Source organism: Staurois parvus, unplaced genomic scaffold, assembly GCF_062004578.1.
Source record: "Staurois parvus isolate SC_StPar_1 unplaced genomic scaffold, SC_StPar_1.0 ptg000282l, whole genome shotgun sequence".
In the NCBI taxonomy this organism is placed as follows: domain Eukaryota; kingdom Metazoa; phylum Chordata; class Amphibia; order Anura; family Ranidae; genus Staurois; species Staurois parvus.
Window position 1 is genome coordinate 15,965,001 of NW_028318078.1, and position 22,833 is coordinate 15,987,833.

General features: G+C 40.6%; 1 protein-coding gene across 3 annotated transcripts in view; it reads right to left on the reverse strand.

Annotated features, from left to right (window-relative positions):
- Window positions 1-22,833, reverse strand: part of SUN2 (Sad1 and UNC84 domain containing 2) — a 90,597-nt gene that overhangs the window by 40,054 nt on the left and 27,710 nt on the right. For all 3 annotated transcript variants that reach the window (XM_089681990.1, XM_089681989.1, XM_089681988.1), the window contains 2 exons: window positions 6,623-6,721; window positions 117-210 (listed from right to left, as the gene is read on the reverse strand). In XM_089681990.1, the coding sequence (XP_089538116.1) occupies window positions 117-210; window positions 6,623-6,721 (193 nt within the window). The remainder of the gene's footprint in view (window positions 1-116; window positions 211-6,622; window positions 6,722-22,833) is intronic.

The following is a 22,833-nucleotide window of genomic DNA, read 5'->3' on the forward strand; positions in this document are numbered from 1 at the left end:
GTGCTGCACACAACTGATCAGTGGCCAAGCAGGCAGTTTGATTCCAGCTGACCAGAACAACCTGTTTAACACTTTTATGTTTAATATTTGTATACATTTTTGTTTGCTTTACTGACCGGGTTAAAATAAAGACATCAAGAAGAGAAGCAGAGGTTGTCATACGGTACCAGGTTGTACCAATCCACCAATATAAGAGTCTGAATACACGACCTAATGAATGGAAGGAGAAAGAATAACTAAAAAGAAATGGCATGCATTTTGTTATATACAAATGTACTGGAAAGATGAATTGTCTAGGATGCCATTAGCAATACTTTGTGGGCTTTTGTTCTCCAATATGATTACAATCATGCAACTGACAATCACAGATTTTTCAGATGATTTTATACAAGATATCCATATAGGGCTTTTTTGTCCCCCCAGAGAATAGATGCAGCTACTCCCCTCTTCTGAGTCACCTCTTGTCTCTGCCTCCTACCCACCTCTAAGCGTCGTCCCTTGAGTCAAACCCTACCCACCTTCCAGTTCTGCTTTTTTTTTTTTTTATAGAGAATACAGAAGCTGGTATCTCAGCAACAATAGGTTACCCTTATAACAATATACCCCTTACAACAAAATAACCCCCCTTCCCCCAACAACAATAGTTCCCAGCCAGTAACAATAGACCAACACACCCCAGCACCCCTTGCTAATACTTACATTCAGTGCTGCAGATGCTGGAACTGCGATCCCCAGAGTTTCCACTAAAAGTAAAAATGCCCTGGTGCTACGGCTCTACAATCAGCTGTTAGCTTCTATATACTTTACTTCATATCATTTTGTTAGAAAAGTACAGAACTGCCATTGCTGGTCTCTTTCTGAAGATGCTAGCTGTCTAGCTGTGCCAAGTGTTAGCAACTTTGAGTCAAAGACTAAATAAATATGCTGTAAATAATATGTTGCAAATAACAGTAAAAAAAGTCAGAATTCCTTATATTTGTTTTAGGTCAGTGATGAAAGCATTGATGAAAAAGCATCAAAATGACAGCCAGGGAGATAGCATTTTCAAAGCAAGAGGTCAGCAATGGAAGCCTACATAATTCTTATATTAAGGAGGTATTTTGGTCACCTAGATGTGTTATTTCTACACATGCAAGCAAAACTGCGGGCATGTGCTGATGGGAAAAAGGGCTCTACCAGGTTCACAAGGGGAGGACTATCGGTCAGTACTGCTGGCTACTTGCATTTCCCTTGGAACAGCACCTCTCACATAGGGAAGTTTCTTAAAGTCCAGGTGGGCAGCTGAAAGGATCCCACAGGGTAGTGGCAGGAACGTTTCACAGACATTGTCTTTATAAGTATCACTGGGCAGAAGAGAGAACAATTTATACACTTGTGACCAAAAATATTGGCACACCCACTTCACCCAGAAAACTGTTGCAATTACAAATGTTTAGGCGTTCTCATGTTTTATTTCTTTTGTTTGTATTAGTATGGCACAAGAAAGATAAATAAAAAGCCAAAGCTGACACATTCCATGCAAAACCCCAAAAATGGACTGGACAAAATTATTGGTACCCTCAATTTAATTATTTGGTAGCACACCGCTTGAAAAAAAATAACTGCATTCAATTGCCTCCTGTAGCCATCAATGAGTTTCTTGGACCACACAATTTAGCAGTTGAGCACCAGAGGTTTATGTCCAGATTTATAGTTGTGAAAACCATTCTTTTTATTATATCTTTTATTCAATTTTTTAAATACAATACATAACAACCATAAATCTTTTGTCACATCATATACAGGTGTACCTTGGTTTACGAATTTAATGCGTTCTCCGGGACGCTTCGTATTGCGAAAAATTCGTAAACCGAAACGCGGTTTCCCATAGGAATGCATTGAAAACCAATTCATCCGTTCCAGACGTCAGAAAAAAGTAAAAAAACAAAAAAAAGTCGCTGTCACTATAGGTCAGTGCCGGTTTTTAAATGTAATTACTGGCTTTTTTTTTCCTTCACTATAGCTCAAAAAATCAGCTGTCACTTTCCCCCAGCTAAAAGAAAGAAAGTTTCCTTTTAGTTTATTTCCCCCATTTAAAAGAAACAATGTTTCCTTTTAATTTGTTCCCCAAGATAAATATCCTTTAGCTCTGGGGAAAGTGACAGCTAAATCTGTGAACTTTTGTGCAGAAAAAAAAAATGCTGGCAATTGCATTTAAAAATCGGCACTGACATACACTTCGTATTGCGAAAAAAATTGGTAAACAAATTTGAAAACCGAGGCATTATTTTCAATGGATTTTCATTCATTACATTAACAGAGGCGTTTGTAAACCGAAATACACCTGCACATCCACTTTAACCCCATTCCCACCCTCCCCAAAGCCCTCCCCTCCCTGTACAAAAACCCCTGTTCATTTAAATCTTACCATCTCTTTCCCTTCCGGTTTACCGACCTGTATCGGTAAACCTATTTTCTCTAATCTATTTAACCAGTTTAATTCTCCGACTCTACTACCAGGGCACCCCTCATTTTTAAATACTTTTCAGATGTTTTAAAATCATACCACCTACTCCACTCTTTTCTAAATTTTCCATTTTGTCTTCCTCCATGTAAAGTAGCTCCTCCAGTCCATTAATATAATCAATTCTATCTGTCCAGTACCTTATTGTTGGAAGGTCCTGGACCTGCCAAAATTTAGGAATTAAATGTTTTGCCGCACTAAATCAGATGGTATAGTACACTATTTTTATATTGTTTTACTGACATCTCGGTTTTATAAAAAAAAAGTCACACCCACAAGTCCTTCTGAATAGATGTCCCCCAAATCTCCTGTATATATTGAATTATATCTTGCCAAAATAACTGTATTTTTGGACAATCCCACCATATGTGAGCCATTGTCTCTATTGCCCCACATCCCCTCCAACACAACGGTGATATTTCTCCTCGCTGTTTGTGTGTCACATTCGGTGTACAATACTAGCTAGATAAACATTTATAATTAATTTCAATTATATTCATATTAATCACCCACGCATTAACTTAAACATTTTAATCTTCTGTTGATTATTTTTGTACCCAATTCCCTTTCCCATTTCTCCAAGAATGATGGAGGTCCAGCTCCCATCACTTCAGTTAAGATCTTATAAATCCTAGAAATTATATGTTCACATACTATCTTGGAACTCAATATTTTTTCAAATGGAAGCATGTCCTCCGCCATCCTCAGGGGTTATGGGAGCATTGAGACAAAATGTCCTAATTGACAATATCTCAATTCATCTAATACAACAAACAAGTCCTTTTTACTTTTTAATTCTTGAAAAGTGCGCAACTTCCCTTTATCCATTATATCTCCCAAACGTGCATTTCTATCTTTAAACCATTTTCCAGTTGGCAACAATAATGAACTAGAAAAGCTACAATTTCTGGAGAAATTGTGTGAAGTGTTCTTGCCTCCACCAGTAGTCTACAACTGGAGTGGGCGGAGTAACTGGGTGGAGTGGCTTCAGTAACTGTTGTGTTGGAGTGACTGGAGTAACTGTGAAAATGTTTTGTCAGCTCCCACTCTAGTTTTGAACATTCCGCCATTCATCCCTATGGAACCAATTTCACCACAAAAACGCTGATATTTCTTGAACCATTCCACAAAGTAATAGCACACCAATCGGGAACAATCCGCACGTTTTGGTATATTACGGTCTTTGTAGTGTAAAAACTGTGGGAGGAGTTAGGGTGGTAAATTTGGCTATAATAATAAGAATATACATGTGAGATAACAGTAAGTGGTCTTGCCATGCAAGAACACTTAATTATATTTCCACCCCATCGACTTGTGCAAACCATCCCAAATTCTCAACACTTCCCATGTCAATATGCTACTATTTTCATCCATTACCCAAAACCTTTGTGGGATCCAGATGATCCTCTCCAATTGTGTATTACTTCATATACCTACCATTTTAACCCAACTTTTCTCTTGTGAATTATGTGCCCAATCCACTACCCGTGATAATAACACCGACATGTAATACTTCCCCATATTTGGCAGATTTAATCCTCCTTTCTCTTTATTATAACAGAGTTTCATACTTAATTCTTTTTTTCTTATTAGCCCATATAAACCTCGATATCAATTTTCTTATTATCCTAAAAAAAGATCTGAGTAAATTTATTGGGAGCATTTGAAACTTATACAGAATTTTTGGGACCATTACCATCTTAACCAGATTTATACGCCCAATCCATGAGATCTACCCCCCTGAGAGTCTTTTCAACTCATCTTTAATTTCATTAATGGCATATAGTTAACTTGGTATAAATCCTTTATTGCGGGGGTTAATTTTATTCCAAAATAGCCTAATTCTCTTTCCCTCCATGTAAATGGAAAGTCTTCTTGTAAGTTCATCCTCTAAGACACGTTAATATTTAGAATCTCAGATTTTGTAGGGTTTATTTTCAAATTAGATAACTCTCCATACTGTTTTAGTAGCCCCATTAAGTTGGGCAGCGTCAGCCTAGGGTTCACTATGTAAAACAGCATATCATCTGCATATGCTGCTACCTTATGTTCTACTCCTCCTATCGAGGTTATGGCCATATTGAACCATGCCCCTTTTGGACCATGCCCCTGTCACCGTGAGACTACAAATGGGAGGAGAGGAAAATAAGAGGGCTATGTGGAGACTAAATGAGACACTTATACATGACCTGGATATAGAAGAAAGGTTAAGGGAAGAGCTAGAACAATTTTGTGCTCTGAATGAAAACGGAGGAATTATCAGTGGTGACTATGTGGGAGGCACACAAGGCCTATATGAGGGGAATCTTGATTGCTGCAGGAACAAAAAAGTCTTTAATAGAATTTCAAAGGAAAGATACCAATGGGGGAACAGACCAGGAAAATTTATGATGAAGAGATTGAAGGAAAATAAATCAAAAAATGATATAGAAAAAAATTAAAGATGAAAATGGGGAGCTGATCTATTCCACCACTGGTATCGCCGATATGTTTCAATAGTTTTATAGTAGGCTGTATGAGGTGAATCCTATAAAACAAAAAGCAACAGAGGAAGAGAAGAGGAGGAGAAGGCAAGAATTTGTAATGGCAGCAGATTTACCAAAATTGCAAAAAATAAATTAGTATGCCTAGAACAAGTTATTTCCCAGGATGAAATTAGGACGGCTCTGAAGAATACGGCGGGAGGAAAGAGCCCTGACCCTGATGGTTATACGGCGGGGTACTATAACAAATGTTAAGAGTTATTGGTCCCTAAACTCTGTAGATATGTGAACACATTGGGAGAAGGAACAGATATGAGAGGGGAATCTTTGCATGCATATATACCAATTATTCTTAAAGAGAAAGATCGCTCACAATCTGCTAGTTATAGACCCATATCATTACTAAATACTGATACCAAATTGTTCATGAAAGTGTTAGCTACCAGGTTGAAAGAACTGATGCCGGAATGGATACATTTAGACCAGGTAGGATTTATCCCAGGAAGGGAAGGAAGAGATAACGGTTTGAGAACACTGCTACTTCTGCAAAAAGAGGTAGGCAGCTCACAATTTTGTCGATTGATGCAGAAAAAGCCTTCGTTAGGGTAGACTGTGGGTTCATGATAAATACAGTTGTGCTCAAAAGTTTGCATACCCTGGAAGAAATTGTGAAATTTTGGCATTGATATTGAAAACATGACTGATCATCCCAAAAAAATGCTCTTTTATTGAAGGATGATGATCATATGAATCCATTTATAATCAAATAGTTGTTTGGCTCCTTTTTAAATAATAACAGAAATCACCCAAATGGCCATGATCAAAAGTTTACATACCCTGGAATGTTTGGCCTTGGTACAGACATACATGGTGACACACACAGGTTAAAATGCCAATTAGAGGTTAATATCGCACATCTGTGGCCTTTTAAATTGCAATTAGTATCAGTGTATAAATAGTCAATGAGTTTGTTAGCTCTTACGTGGAAGTACTGAGTAGGCTAGATACTGAGCCATGGGGATCAGAAAAGAACTGTCAAAAGTCCTGCGTAACAAGGTAATGGAACTTTATAAAGATGGAAAAAGGACATAAAAAGATGTCCAAAGCCTTGAATATGACAATCAGTACTGTTAAATGACCTATTAAGAAGTGGAATGTTCAGGGATCTCTTGATACCAAGCCAAGTACAGGTAGACCGAGAAAGATTGCAGCCACATGAGGAGGGGATTGACCCAAGAACCCTACAGAAAGCTACAATGCAGGTGTGGCTCGCATATGAAAGATTGGTATGTTAAAAAACACACACAATTGAAGGTAAATATGCATCCAGGGAGAGGGAGAGGCTACGTTAGCATGGTAGGGAGGGAAGTGCACTATTTCTTTAAACCAAATAGTCACCCAAACATTATTCGAGTACAAAACACACACCTTTTAGAAATCCAAAGAGTAAAAAAAAAATACACAAAAAGCTTAGGAAGTGGAGAGTCTGGAAGAAAAAGAGGGGAGGTTTGCAGAGGGAAAAAAAAAACGAGGAGCATCTTTCATTTTTGTAAAGTAAAATAAATTGAGCTGTTTGAGAATTAGAATAATAGATTTTTAATTAAGTTCACTGTGTAGGTATAAGTATAGGTCTGACCTGGATAGGTAAACAAAAGCCAAGGCAGTTCCTTCAATTGCTGAGCCCACCTTTTCCAACGAGAGACACGAGTAAAACCTTCTTGAGAATAAGTGTGGCCTAAAAAAAAAAAAGCAGTATACAAAATTAAAAAAAAGCAAAACAATTATACAAAACATATTGATTAACAGAATAACCTCTTTTTTTCAGCAGTAGTATCCAGATCATAGGTTTTACCACCAATATCCAGAGTAAATTTTTTGGTAAATATTTTCAAGTACCACTGAATACTTGTAAAAAGCAGAATTCTGGTTTGCGTTTACAGGACAAAACAAGCATGACAGAAGACTATAACTATCCTATTGTGTTGCAGTGTATAGTATACAGTATATCGAGTGTAGTACAGTGCCTTGTAAAGTATTCATACCCCTTGAAATGTTCCACATTTTGTCATGTTACAGCTAAAAACATAAATGTATTTTATTGGGATTTTATGTGACAGACCAACACAAAGTGGCACATAATTGTCAAGTGGAAGGAAAATGATAAATGGTTTTCAAAATGTTTTACAAATAAATATTTGAAATGTGTGGCGTGCATTTGTATTCAGCTCCCTTTACTCTGATACCCCTAATTAAAATCTAGTGGAACCAATTGCTTTCAGAAGTCACATAAGTAGTAAATAGAGTTCACCTGTGTGTAATTTAATCTCAGTATAAATACAACTGTTCTGTGAAGTCCTCAGAGGTTTGCAAGAGAACATTAGTGAAAAACAGCACCATGAAGGCCAAAGAACACAGCAGACAGGTCAGGGATAGAATTGTGCAGACGTTTGAAGCAAGGTTAGGTTATAAAAAAATATCCCAAGCTTTGAACATCTCACGGAGCACTGTTCAATCCATCATCCAAAAAAGGAAAGCGTATGGCACAACTGCAAATCTACCAAGACATGGCTGTCCACCTAAACTGACAGGCCGGGCAGGAACAGCATTAAATCAGAAGTAGCCAAGAGGCACATGGAGAGAGATCCCCACAGCTCAGGTGGAAGAATCTGTCCACAGGACAACTACCGTATTTTCCGGCGTATAAGACGACTGGGCGTATAAGACGACCCCCTACTTTTCCTGTTAAAATATAGGGTTTGAGCTATACTCGCCGTATAAGACTACCCCTCTTCCAACGCACACCAAATAAAAATGAAAAAACATCAGATTTGATTTCAATATGGTATGCTATTTCAGTATGGTATTCCAATGATGGGGTGCTATTTCTCCCACTGACACCAATGATGAGGCACTACTCCTCCCACTGACACCAATGATGAGGCACTACTCCTCCCACTGACACCAATGATGGGGCACTATTTCATCCACTGACACCAATGATGGGGCACTATTCCTCCCACTGATACCAATGATGGGGCACTATTCCTCCCACTGACACCAATGATGGTGCCCCATCATTAGTGTCAGTGTGTGAGGAATAGTGCCCCATCATTAGTCAGTGGGAGGAATAGTGCCCCATCATTGGTGTCAGTGGATGAAATAGTGCCCCATCATTGGTGTCAGTGGGGGGAATAGTGCCCCATCATTGGTGTCAGTGGGAGGAATAGTGTCCCATCATTAGTGTCAGTGGGAGGAATAGTGTCCCATCATTGGTGTCAGTGGGAGGAATAGCGGCCCATCATTGGTATCAGTGGGAGGAATAGCGCCCCATCATTGGTGTCAGTGGGAGGAATAGCGCCCCATCATTGGTGTCAGTGGGAGGAATAGCGCCCCATCATTGGTGTCAGTGGGAGGAATAGCGCCCCATCATTGGTGTCAGTGGGAGGAATAGCGCCCCATCATTGGTGTCAGTGGGAGGAATAGCGCCCCATCATTGGTATCAGTGGCAGGAATTGCGCCCTATCATTGGTATCAGTGGGAGGAATAGCACCCCATCATTGGTGTCAGTGGGAGGAATAGCACCCCATCATTGGTGTCAGTGGGAGGAATAGTGCCCCATCATTGGTATCAGTGGGAATAGTGCCCCATCGTTGGTGTCAGTGGGGAGAATAGTGCCCCATCGTTGGTGTCAGTGGGGAGGAGAAGTAGTGCCCCATCATTGGTGTCAGTGGGAGGAATAGTGCCCCATCATTGGTATCAGTGGGGAGAATAGTGCCCCATCATTGGTATCAGTGGGGGAGGAATAGTGCCCCATCATTGGTATCAGTGGGGAGAATAGTGCCCCATCATTGGTGTCAGTGGGGAGAAGGAATAGTGCCCCATCATTGGTATCAGTGGGGAGAACAGTGCCTCATCGTTGGTGTCAGTGTGGAGGAGGAATAGTGCCCCATCGTTAGTGTCAGTGGGGGAGAGGAGCGGCTGCTCCTTCTTCCAGTTCGGCCGCTCGATTTTCACGGGGCCGCTCGGCTCCGCCTCCTCGCCGGTGATTGGTCGCCTGTGTGCCTTTCCAGTGCTGGCGCCCAATCACCGGTGAGGAGGCGGAGCCGAGCGGCCGCACGCCCATCGAGTGGCCGAACTGAAAGAAGGAGCAGCCGCGCTTCCTGGACCGGATCATCGTGGGACCGGAGCCAGGTAAGGGCAGCCCCTCTGCCCACCCCTGTACTTAGTGTCCGTTGGAGGAAAAGGGGGGGCGGCGCCGCCCCTCGAAAAAGTGACGCCCTGACACCGGCGTATAAGACGACCCCCGACTTTTCAGAAGATTTTCAGGGGTTGAAAAGTCGTCTTATACGCCGGAAAATACGGTATTAGTCATGCACTCCACAAATCTGGCCTTTTTGGAGCGTGGCAAGAAGAAAGCTATTGTTAAAAGAAAGCCATCAGAAGTCCTGTTTGCAAGAAGCCATGTGGAGGATACAGCAAACATGTGGAAGAAGGTGCTCTGGTCAGATGAGACGTAAATTGAACCTTTTGGCCTAAAATCAACACGCTATGTGTGGTGGAAAACCAACACTGCACATCACCCTGAACATATCATCCCCACCGTGAAACATAGTGGTGGCAGCATCATGTTGTGGGGATGTTTTTCTTTAACAGGGACAGGGAAGCTGGTCAGAGTTGATGGTAAGATGGATGGAGCCAAATACAGGGCTCAAAATACAAATATTAGAAGAAAACCTGTTAGAGACTGCAGAAGACTTGAGACTGGGGTGGAGGTTCACCTTTCAGCAGGACAATGACCTAAAAAACATACAGCCAGAACTACAATGGAATGGTTTAGAATAGGCATCTCCAAACTTTCTAAACAAAAGGGCCAGTTTACTGTCCTTCAGACTTCAGGGGGCAGAAATGTGGCCTTTTGGAGTAAAAAAACATCCCGACTTCAGTGAGAATAGACAATGTCCCATCTTGGTGTCAGTGGGAGGGATAGTGCCCCATTTTTTGTGCCAGTGGGAAGAATTGTGACCAATTGTTTGCGTCAGTGGGAGAAACTGTGCCCTATTGTTGGTGTTATTGAGAGGAAATGTGCCCCATAGTTGGTGTCAGTGGGAGGAATTGTGCCCCTTAGTTGGTGTCAGTGAGGGGAATTATGCCTCATTGTTGGTATCATTGGATGAAATAGTGTCCCGAGGGCTAGAAATAAAGAAAGCAAAGGGCCGCAGTTTGGAGACTGATGGTTTAGAACAAAGCATATTCATGTGACAGAATGGCCCAGTCAAAGTCCAGACATATATCCAATTGAGAATCTGTAGAAAGACTTGAAAATTGGTGTTCACATATGCTCTACATCCAATCTGACAGAGCATGAGCTCTTTCGCAAAGAAAAATGGGCAAAAATTTCACTCTACATGTGCAAAGCTGGTAGAGACATACCCAAAAAGACTTGCAGCTGTAATTGCAGTGAAAGGTGGTTTTACAAAGTATTGACTCGGGGGGCTGAATACAAATGTACACCACACTTTTCAGATATTTGTAAGAAATTTCAAAACCATTTATCATTTTCCTTACACTTGACAATTATGTGCCACTTTGTGTTGGTCTATCACATAAAATACCAATAAAATATATTTACATTTTTGGTTATAAAACATGACAAAATGTGGAAAATTTCAAGGGGATGAATATTTTTTCAAAGGCAGTGTATATACTGTACAATGAACAATCTATGTTGGGCTTTCTATAATAGGAAGTTTCCCTGTCACAATGTGTTAACAGATGTTGACTGACTTCAAAACTACAAAACACCCTAATAAAAATAACAATCATTCTAAATATCAAAGCAAGAACAAGCAAGTAGGTTTTCTTACATTAAAGTGGAAGTCCAGTAAAATAATAACTATAATTAAACCTGCTCCCATTCACATTCTAAGCCTATTCTAACTACACTGTAAATGAAAGATGTATATACTTACCTATCCTGACAGTGCTCTGGTCCAATCACAATGATTGGTTTCCAGTGGAAGCTTCAGGGGAGAGGAGGGACAGCCAACAACGGATGTCCTGTAGTAAGCATATGGGTGATGTCATCGCTCAGGCTCTTCAGCCATTGTCTGTGAATTCTCCTCTTCACTGAAGCCAGCCTCTGGTCTGCTCTAGTTGTCAGTGTTACTGCTGAATGGTCACATTTACAAAAGCCTGCAGGCATGCTGGTACATGTAGTTCCATAGTATTCCCCTGCTATTGATTCAAGTTCATCTCCAAAGAGGACAGTATCAAAATACGATTGAGAATTCCTGCCAATCCTTCTCTGGAATATCTTTGTGCCATTTCTCCTGAATCTTGGAAATTATAGGGTACACAGTCCCTAAGAGGGTGTTATAATAGTTAGAGATCATTCGCCTTAGTGAGACATGACATGCAAGCTACGTGAACGCACTACAGCCCTGGAAGATAGACCCAGTACTTTAGAGGATGAGTGGCAGCCATTACAGCGTGATGTCCACTATGTTCAGTCTGTCTCCTCCACTAATGAAGCCAGATTAGAGGACCTCAAAAATGGACTAAAGGTGCAACAATGTGTGGGCTGTTGGCTTTCCTGAATGGGCTGAGGGGAAAAACCAGGTCTCCTTTATTGAAACCCGGCTTACTGACACCTTTGGACAGAATGCATTCTCATCTATGTTTGCCGTGGAGCGGGCACATTGGGTTCCAGCAAGACCACCTCCTCCAGGTGCCCCTCCTTACCCTTTCCTGTCTTCTTCAATTACAAAAGACAGAGATGCCATCCTAACCAAAAGGTAGATTGATTGTGGATCTTATGGTGGATAATGCCAAAGTATCTCTTGCTGGACTTTCCTTTTGCGGTAAAACACTAACAAGCGAAGTTCTTTGACATTAAACATCGGTTACGTAAATTGGGTGTACAATACACCATTCTGTACCCTGCCAAGCTGAAAGTTGTTGCTAATGGCACATCACAATTTTCTGATAACCCCTCAGCAGCCATGAAGTGGCCCAACAAGGAGGAACACAACTTAGCGTGCCGCTCTTCACCTTGATCCTTCGGGCATTCCAAATCTATGGTGCGCCCATGATACATGGACTATGACTTGCTGCGGAAGCTCAGTTTTCATTTTTTCTTTCTCCCTATGCTACTGCTGTATTCTCTTCATTGGGAGTCACTTCCACATGACCAGATACGTGCCTTTGGGGCTACTCTTTTACCCCCCCCCCCCCTTAGTATGGTTCTGCGAGGAATTCAGAGTTTTCTCATGTTATGGTTTTGTCTTGACGTATGGGCCCATTGGTCCTGAACCTCAGAATGGCAATACTTAACTCAGGCTTTCTATTTCAGGTGGGACTTATGCCAAAAATATACTGATACAATACTATGGATCTACATCTAAATTATCAGATTTCTGTGTGTCCATGCAGCCCTACGCTCAGAACAGCGGTGGGCCTCCATATTCCATCAATTTGTCTACCAGTCCTGATTTGGGAGTTTAATAACTGGCTGGCTATCATTTTAGCAGCACTACCCTGTAAGGCTGATTACCATGGTTACCATTAGTAATGATGGCGAACAAACAGTTTAAAACGTTACTTTTTTTTATCATGGAATGTATGAGGACTGGGAGACCAAATCAAACGTGGTGCTGTATTCGCATATGTGAACAGGATAAAGCCATCTTTGGTATGCTTACAAGAAACACACCTGAAACCTGACTCTGCTTCGCTCTGGCAAGTATAGGGTTCAGTTTCACTCTACGTAGTTCTCTTTTTTGAGAGGGGTAAGCATTCTGATCTCTCAAACAGTGTCCTTTTGCTTGCTTGGAACAGGTAGATGATTGTGGACAATATATATATATTTTTTAATGCAAATTAGATGGCTTTGTACAATTCCTGCTATATACAGTATAAGAATTGACCAGCAGCGTGACATCCCATTATATCCCCTGACGAAGCCACGTGACTCTGTGGCACAACGCATAGGGGAGGGGCTTGTGACATCACAGCGCTTGCGGTCATAAGAAGGTCTGAGGACAAAGGATGGAGATACGAGTGAGGTATGGATCCATGTAAAGGTTTACAATGCTGAATACATGTGGTGTAATGTAGCACCTTTTTATGTGAGTGGCCATTTTAGGTTTTAATATAAAATATTTTTATTAAAACCTAAACATTTTTAAGGATAAAGCACTTAGTTTTTTTTATATTTTTTTATGCTGTGTGGGAGGAGGAGAAAAAGAAAAAAAAAAAAAAAAAAAAAGAAGAGATGCTAAGAGGAGGTGATCTAAAGAGAAGATTCCTTTCCAGGGATTATCGCCACTCTAGTCCATGTAAAGGGACATAGGCACTATTTGATCAAGTATTCATGTGAGGTCAATATATTCAGGTGAGGGCACAACTAAGGTAATTGGTGAAGGAGCACAGATATTGATTTGAGAAGATTATAATATATAAAGAGGAAATTATATTTGTGATATTTCAAAAAGTATTTGAGAAGTGAAAAAGGACTCACGAAACATCTGAAATACGGTTTATTGATTATCTGTGTTTATTATGAGATCACTTTTAGGTGTGGGAAGCACATATTGTTTTTTGTTGACATTTGAGAAGCACGGCACTATTATTTATTTTGATGTCATGGCACATTGATATGGGTGTGTGTTTGTGTGGGTGGCTTCTCTATTGAATTTAATATTTTTGTTTCACTATAATTATTTTAAGTTAGTAGCTGCTCGCAAGACTGTTTTTTGTTTAAGTTACTTCTAACGAGATAGCTGCATTACTAGAGGGTTGTCCCTTCCAAAAACTCTCTGGGCTGGAGATACTTAAGCTTAATTCCCCTATTAATGCGGAGGAGCTTGCGAAGGCTCTGGTGGCGGCCCCAAGTAATAAATCCCCAGGTTCTGATGGTCATCCCTCAGAGGTGTATCCTAAATACAGTACAACACGCTTACCTCCTTTATTTCTAGCGCTACAGGAGGCTGCGGTCACCAGGGAACTGCCAATTTCTATGCAGGAAGCTATAATTATAGCACTCCCAAAACCAGGGAAAGATAAACTGCAGGATTTGTGTTGCCCCATTTCTTTATTGAATATAGACTTTAAACTCTTCGCTCGAGTCTTGGTGACCAGGCTATCTAAAGTTAGTAAACTGATTCATGAGGATCAATCCAGTTTATCCCTTCCAGAACAGCAAATATTAGACTCCTCTTTATCATTATGCTAATGTCAGTAGACAATCCGGGGGGCAGGGCCATTCTCACACTAGACGCCGCTAAGGCATTTGACAGTGTGGAGTGGCCTTACCTTTGGGAAGTACTTTCCAGATTTGGCATGGGCACCAATTTTATTAACTGGGTCTGTGTACTTTATTCTAACCCTAGAGCCAGATTCCACATAAATAATGAACTCTGATAGTTTCCTGTTGCATAGGGGCACTCTGCAGGGGTGGTCCCTCTCTCCCCCTGCTCTTTAGAGAGCCTCTGACCATTATGGTCCACAAATCTGCGGACATAGTTGGATTCTGCAGAGGAAACATGAAAGAAGAGATATCCCTCTATGCCGATGACACTCTACTATATCTAGGTGACAACTACTTTGTTGAAGGCACTCAAATGCAAGGCCTGGTATAAGCTCCCCCTATTGGTGGTGGGGTGGGTGAATCTAATCAAAATTATTTGGGCACTGCAGCGCTTATATACAGTTAGGTCCATATACATTTGGACACAGGCATACTTTTCATACTTTTGGCTCTGTATACCACCAGAATAAATTAAAATGAAATAATCCAAATGAATTTGAAGTGCAGACTTTCAAGCTTTAATTCAAGGGGTTGAACATAAATATAAAGCACAAATTTTAGGAACTGCAACCATTTTTATTCAGGGGCTCAAATGTAATTGGACAAATGAATATAATCATAACTAAAATGTTCATATTTTTATATTTTGTTGAGAATTCTTTACTGGAAATGACTGACTGAAGTCTGGAACCCATGGATATTACCATAGACTGGGTTTCCTCCTTTCTGAAGCTTTTCCATGCTCTAAGTGCAGCTGTCTTCAGTTGTTCTTTGTTTGTGGGTCTTTCTGCCTTTAGTTTTGCCTTCAGAAAGTGAAATGCATGCTCAATTGAGTTGAGATCAGGTGATTGACTTGGCCATTGCAGAATATTCCACTTCTTTTCCTTCAAAAGCTCCTGGGTTGCTTTTGCAGTGTGTTTTGGATCATTGTCCATCTGTACTGTGAAGCGCTGTCCAATCAACTTTGCTGCATTTGGCTGAATCTGAGCAGACAGTACAGCTCTAAACACTGTAGAATTCATCCGGCTGCTTCTGTCGCATCAATCAAAAAACACCAATCACCCAGTGCAACTGGAAGCCATGCATGCCCTTGCCATCACACTGCCTCCGCCATGTGTTACAGATGACATTGTGTGCTTTGGATCATGAGCTGTTCCAAGGCTTCTCCACACATTTTTCTTCTCGTCATTCTGGTACAGATTAGTCTTAGCTTCATCCATCCAAAGAATGCTTTTCCAGAACTGGTTTGGCTTTTTTTAGATTTTTTTTTTCGGCACAGTCTAATCTGGCTTTTCTATTCTTCAGGCTTATGAATGGTTTGCACGTTGTGGTGAACCCTGTGTATTTGCTCTTGTGAAGTTTTCCCTTGATTGCAGACTTTGACAATGATATGCCCACCTCCTGGAGAGTGTCCTTCACTTGTCTGGATGTTGTGAATGGGCTTTTTTTTTTACCATAGATAGGATTCTGCGATCATGTACCACTGTTGTCTTTCATGGACGTCCATGCCTTTTTATGTTGCCGAGATCACCAGTGCGTTCTTTCCTCAGAATGTACCAACTCCTAAATGTTGCTGCTATCTCTCTGATAGATTTGTTTTTAAAACCTTACAATGACCTGTTTCACTTGCATGGACAGCTCCTTTGAACGCATGATGTAGGTTCCCAGCAAAAGATTCCAAATGCAAATACCACACTTAGAATCACCTCCAGACCTTTGATGAAGAAATATTGATGGGACTAGCCCACATCTGGCCATGAAACAGCGTTTGATTCAATTGTCCAATTACTTTTGGTCCCTTGAAAAAAGGGGGGATGGCTACTCTTAACAGCTGTAATTCATAAACCCTTCCTCCAATTTGGATGTCCATACACTCAAATTAAACCTGAGAGTGTGTACTTTCAGCCAATATCCATTATATAACTATAGCTTGAATAGGTTTTGGTAAATACCTGAAAAAAAAAATACAATTGTGCCTGTGTCCAGATATATATACAATGGATATAAAAAGTCTACACACCCTTGTTAAAATGTCAGGTTTCCGTGATGTAAAAAATGAGAAAGATAAATCATTTCAGAACTTTTTCCACCTTTATTGTAACTTATAAACTGTACAACTCAGTTGAACAACAAACCGAAATCTTCTAGGTGGAGGGAAGTAAAAATAGAAAACTAAAATAATATGGTTGCACAAGTGTGCACACCCTTACACCAGTACTTTGTTGAAGCACTTTTTGATTTTATTACAGCACTCAGTCTTTTTGGGTATGAGTCTATCAGCATGGCACATCTTGACTTGGCAATATTTACCCACTCTTCCTTGCAAAAACACTCCAAATCTGTCAGATTGCGAGGGCATCTCCTGTGCACAGCCCTCTTCAGATCACCCCACAGATTAATCGATCGGATCCAGGTCTGGGCTCCTTTGCAATTTGGTAGGTTTCCTCAATTTATAATTGGGTATTTTGGGGAACTCCCCTTTTGAACAAATAGTATGTACTAATTATATATATTATAATATTTTAGGGAGCACCTCTACCTTCCAAATCTGTCCTATTGTGATATATCTTCGTTTTTTCGGATATTAGGATATTTTTTTTAGATTTTACTACTTAGCCCCTGAAGAAGCGACTGTTGTCGAGAAACATGTTTGGCCATTCTTCTAGCAGCTGAATGTCTCTCACCCCCCTATAGGACCTTCCTGGTGGTTATAGTATTTCTTATCACTGGTTTTGTTCCATACAATATGGTGGGCTGTGGACCATTGTCTGCGGGGACATTGTACAATGACTTTTTAAACTAAAAAGATGTTTTTGTCATGACTTATTAGTAAAATCACTTTTACTTTATTTGACAATATGTGTTTATGGTTTCTGTGCCTCTAAAGTCCATCTGCACTTCTTCCCCTTGCTCTTTTTTCCCCTTTTTTGTCTGGGCCATTCCAAAACTTTAATCTTCTTCTGGTGAAGCCATTCCTTTGTTGATTTGGATGTATCTTTTGGGTCGTTGTCTTGGTGAAAGCCTGAAGGTTTTGTGCCAATATTGACTGGTATTTGGAACTGTTCATAATTCCCTCTACCTTGACGAAGGCCCCAGATCCAGCTGAAGAAAAGCAGCCCCAAAGCATGATGCTGCTGCCACCACCATGCTTCACTGTGGGTATGGTGTTCTTAAGGTGAAGACGCAGTGTTTTTGCGCCAAACATATCTTTTGGAATTATTGCCAAAAGGTTCAACCTTGGTTTCATCAGACCATAACACATTTACCCAAGTGCTTTTGGAAGACTTCAGATGTATCTTCGCAAAAAATTTAGCTGGACTTGGATGTTTTTCTTCGTAAGAAAAGGCTTCCATCTTGCCACTCTACCCCATAGCCCAAACATATGAAGAATAGTGGAGATTGTCGTCACATGTACCACAAGTACTTGCCAGATATTCCTGCAGCTCCTTTAATGTTGCTGTAGGCCTCTTGGCAGCCTCCCAGACCAGTTTTATTTTCATAAATTTTGGAGGGACATCCAGTTCTTGGTAATGTCACTGTTGCACCATATTTTCTCCACTGTGTTCCATTGTATATCTAATACCTTGGAAAATTCTTTTGTGCCCTTCTCCTGATACCTTTTAACAATGGGATCCCTCTGATGCTTTGGAAGCTCTCTGCGGACCATGACTTTTGCTGTAGGATGCAACTAAGAAAATGTCAGGAAAGACCTACTAAAACAGCTGAACTTTATTTGGGGTTAATCAGTCACTTTAAAATGATGGCAGGTGTGTAATGACTCCTATTTAACATGATTTTGAATGTGATTGCTTAATTCGCAACACAGCTACATCCCTTCTTATAAGAGGGTGTGCACACTTAAAACACTAAAATAATGTGGTTGCATATGTTTACTCCCCCCCAAAAGATTTCAGTTTGTTTTTCAATGAGTTGTACAGTTTATAGGTCACATTAAAAAAGGTGGAAAAAGTTCTGAAATGATTTATCTTTGTCTCATTTTTTTTTACATCACAGAAACCTGACATTTTAAAAGGGGCGTGTATACTTTTTAGATCAACTGTATGGACCTAACTGTATTTTCCACAACTCCCCTATATGGATAGCGAAGAGATGGTTCTCCTAAATCGACTCCCAATTTTGAGATTTAATATGGAAGAGGCAACAAGCCAGAATCAGTCTGTCGACTTTACAATATGGGAAAGATAGAGGGGGCTAGCCGTCCCACATCCAAAAATGCATTGTCTAGCAACACAATTTCAGCAATTAACTAGTTGGGGGCTTTTGAAATACCCGGAGTCTGCGGCTAGACTGAACACATTAACCAACCCAGTTCTACCAGCACTCTCCCAGTGGCTCACCATCCTCACTGTCCCACTACTGTTCTCCTACAAAAAAGTATGGGATGCTGTGAAGGCTGCCCTAGGCATTAGTGGTTTTTTGGACATTTCCCCCCATTTGGGGTAATCCTAGTTATCCAGAATTAGCAAAACTGGAAGGTTTTCATGAATGGAGGCAGGAGGGGGATATATTTTCTTGATCAGCTGTTCCTGGATTCTACCATCAAGTCATTTGAACAATTAAAGTTTTCCTTTATCAAACAAACATTTTTATCAGTACTTACAACTCAGGCATGCGAAACAAAACCAGCAACACACTGCTGCTGTGAACAAATCTACCTCAACGCTCACTAAAGAAGTGGCCAGATCTAAAGTGGCCAGATCTAAAGTGAGGAGGGAGGTGATCTCAAAAATATATCAGACTCCGCTATCCACTATTCACAATCCTGCTAATTTCAAAAGTAGGGCACAAAGGTCTGCAGATGTGGGAAAGATTGATGGGGAACAGTGGGAATTAGCACTCGAGTAGGTACCCTTGACACCCCTGACGGCATCACACAAACTCTATCTGTTCATACGCCACAGGGCCTATAGAAAAATTGACAGGTTGTTCCGGTGGGGCAAAAAAGATACAACTTTGTGCCTGAGATGCCGCTCCCACACAGGAGACTTTATCCACATGATTTGGCATTGCCCTAAACTTACTAGATACCGGACAGAGGTGCTGCAAACGGTCTCACTAGTTGCCCAATGTACTAACACTCCGAGTCCTTTGATGTGTCTCCTAGGTGCGCTTGACGTCGATTTGTATCAGCCGGGGACACATATTATGGTTACTCGCTTGGTATACTTGGTCAGGAAACTCATTGCAAGATACTGGATTTCGCCTATGCCCCCAACCCAAAAACAATGGATAAAGTATGTCAATTCGCTATTGTTAAGGAAACAACTCACTTATAGACACCACAAAAGCACTGCGCAAGTTCAAATTAGTCTGGTACAGCTGGCTGGATGTTCCAGGTCTAGCTCCTCCGCAAATAGTCACGGATAGGATTCTACAACTCTAAAGGGGTCTATGCTAGGGCTACTTGTCTTATCCGTCTAGTAGAATATTTCTCTTGATGCTTATTATACTTTCTGGTAACAGTAAGACTCAGAATGACTCTATACTGACCAGCATTCTATTGGCGTTAACCTTATCCACCTTTTGTTCAGTTGATGGTTTCTGTATTAGTAGCGCTGACAGAACAACAGTTGTTATTACAAAAAATGGACAATATCTCACTCCGTATTGTATCGATTCTGCTTCTGCTATACTATGGAGAATGCGATATGCTATCACCAATGCAATACTGTGGAATATCTATCTCCTCTACGCCCCTCATATATATTGAATGTTTTAAAGGAACCCTGTATGTATAGTAGTTGCATATACTACCTTTATTGCACCCATTGCAGGCCTTCAGGTAGAGAATGAAAATGTGTACCAGGCTAAACCAGTTAGGTTGGTTTGGAGATATACATTGAATATAGTCAGGAACAGACATACATAATTTATAGATTTTCAAAAACACATTTAACATTTCACTTCCTGTGTCTGTACGGAGTATGCATCCATATATAAGGTTTGACAAGGTTTCATATGGGGATATAATGGCAGCTTCTACTACTGTGGTAGCATTATTTAACTGTGGGAAAAGCAAACAATGTAGGTATATGAATTATGATGAAATGTAGTATTGGCAAATGTTTGGCAGAGCTAAGCCTTTTTGCAATGATGAAAGGTAAGTAATGTCACCAGGGAGAGTCTAGAGACCTTGGGATACCAGAAAAATGTAGAGAGCATGGAGTCCATACCCATAAAAAATTTTTTGAGACATATTGGAGCGTTAGAAATTATTACAACTTGGGTGGAAAAATCATTCTTATTCTAGTGTCATCCCACCCTGTTTTCAAAGGTTGATAGTGTAAGGCTTGGACCTTTTGTTTATAGACCAGCTAGTGTGCTCTTGCTGCCCTGTTTTGTATACGGTTCCCACTGGGAACCTGATCTCCTGGGGTTGATACAGTGATCTTTTGGATTGATCATATTACCTTCCTTTTCAGGCAGTTGCCTTTTTCCATATGTTTTTTGATGGTGTTTTTATTCAGAGCTTCTGCTGGTGAGAGCTCAATATCGCTTTGAGTAGAGGTGGTGAAATCTTCTGTTCTGGTCTAAACACCAAGTTGGTCCTCTGTAGTCAATGGCAGACTTCACTGCTTTGCAGGGTACTTCATCCCTATCTGGCTTAGAATCAGGTATTAATCCTTCTGATGGTGCAGTGTTACATACAGCTCCTGGTTCTAGCTAGTTTGGTCAGGAACTGTTGCCCACCCTGCAGCTGTAATGATTTTGGATGTCCCAACTGTTTCTCAATTCCTGTGTCCATCAATGGAAGATGTAGAAAGCAAGATTTTTGTACTTTACATAAAAAATATTTGTTTGAGTCCATTAAGGGACACAGGTCTCCTCCCCTGTGTGTTTTTTAACTTTATTTAACAATTCCACCATTGCAAATGCATCAGACATTGATAAGTTACATCAAGGCACCTACAGAGTAGCAGTATTGATACCGATTAAAATTAGGATTTTTCGTTTAAAACCTGTAAAATCTTTTTTTCTCTACAGGTAAACTAAAATATCCTAATTTCTTAATTGTACATTAGAAGGCACAGAAGAAGACTTTACATGCATGATTACTTAGGACATCCCAAAGCAGTGAACACAAGCTGTAGGCAAAACAGCAACAAAAGCCAACTTGCTCAAAACCCTGTAACAAAATGGGGGGAACCTCACTACAAAGTGATTTGCAAGACCTTTTGCCTAAGGCTCTATGCACACTGGGCGCTTTAATAATGCTGGCAACGTTACCGGTGTAAAAACGTGAGTTTTTCAGTGTTTTTGCATTAGCGTTTAGCCGCATTTTTTTGCTAAAAAAAAAAAAGTCAGCGTTTTTCAGCGTTAGAGTGTTTTTACAGCTAAAAAAACAAAAAAACAAAACAAAACACTCTAGAAACCCACTAGTTCTGGGTTTTTTTTCCCAGCCAATGTGCACGGACACATAGGATAACATGCTGGGGAGTTTACTGGCTGTAGAAAAAAACATCAAAAGCCAAAAACAGCACCTGTAAAAACGTTCAGTGTTCATGAGGACTAAAGCTGGAGTCCGCAGAGGCAGAAAGATCTACCTGCTAGAACTTAGTAAACATGAGAAGAAATAACCAGATGACAGCCTTTCAAACTTGAGCAGAAACTTGGTGCTGAATAGCCAGGAAGCACTGATGCTCCTGGCAGAATAGGCCTTAAGGAAAAAGGAGGATTGTTGCCTTTGAGACCATAGGCATGAGAAATGAGCTGACAGATCTACCTAGAAATAGTGGATCAAGAAGCAGCCTGACCTATTTGAAGACCCTCAAGCAGAACAAATATGGAATCACACTGGCTAAATGAAGGCTTCCATTAAACTTGAACATCTCAAACAATATCCAAAGAGTCAAGCAAACTCTCCTTAGGATGTTTAGGAAAAAAGATGGCAGTACAATGTTCTGATTCAGGTGTAATGAAGAAACCGCCTTAGGTAGGAAAGGAGGACCAAGGCTGCAAAAAACACACACACACACACACACACACACACACACACACACACACAGCGACAAGGGAATCTCCTTAAGAGATTCAAATGGAGAATACTGCAAAACAGACCAGACCAAATTAAGGTCCCACAGAGGCAAAGGGGTTCACACGGGCAGAGCAATTCACAGAAACCCTGCACAAAAGCTTTAACCAAGGAATACACATGATAGGTCTCTGAAATAGCATAGCCAAAACCAAGATCTGTCCCTTGATGATACTCAAAACCAAAAGACATCTGCACACCAGACTAGAAATAATCCAAAATAAACCCGACAACATACAGTAAGGGTTGAAACTTACAAGGTTCACACAAAGTGAAATAAGACTTCAATGTATAATTGTATGCTTTCCTGGAGGTTTACCTACTAGCCCTTATAGAATCTGCAACACCCCTATTGCTCAGGGCTTCAACAGTCTTGCCATCAGACAACAGCTGTAAAGTAGGATGTAAGATTGGACCTTGCGATAGCATATCAGGCCAATCTGGAAGAACCCATAGCTTGTCTGCCAAGAGACTTAGGATATTGGCA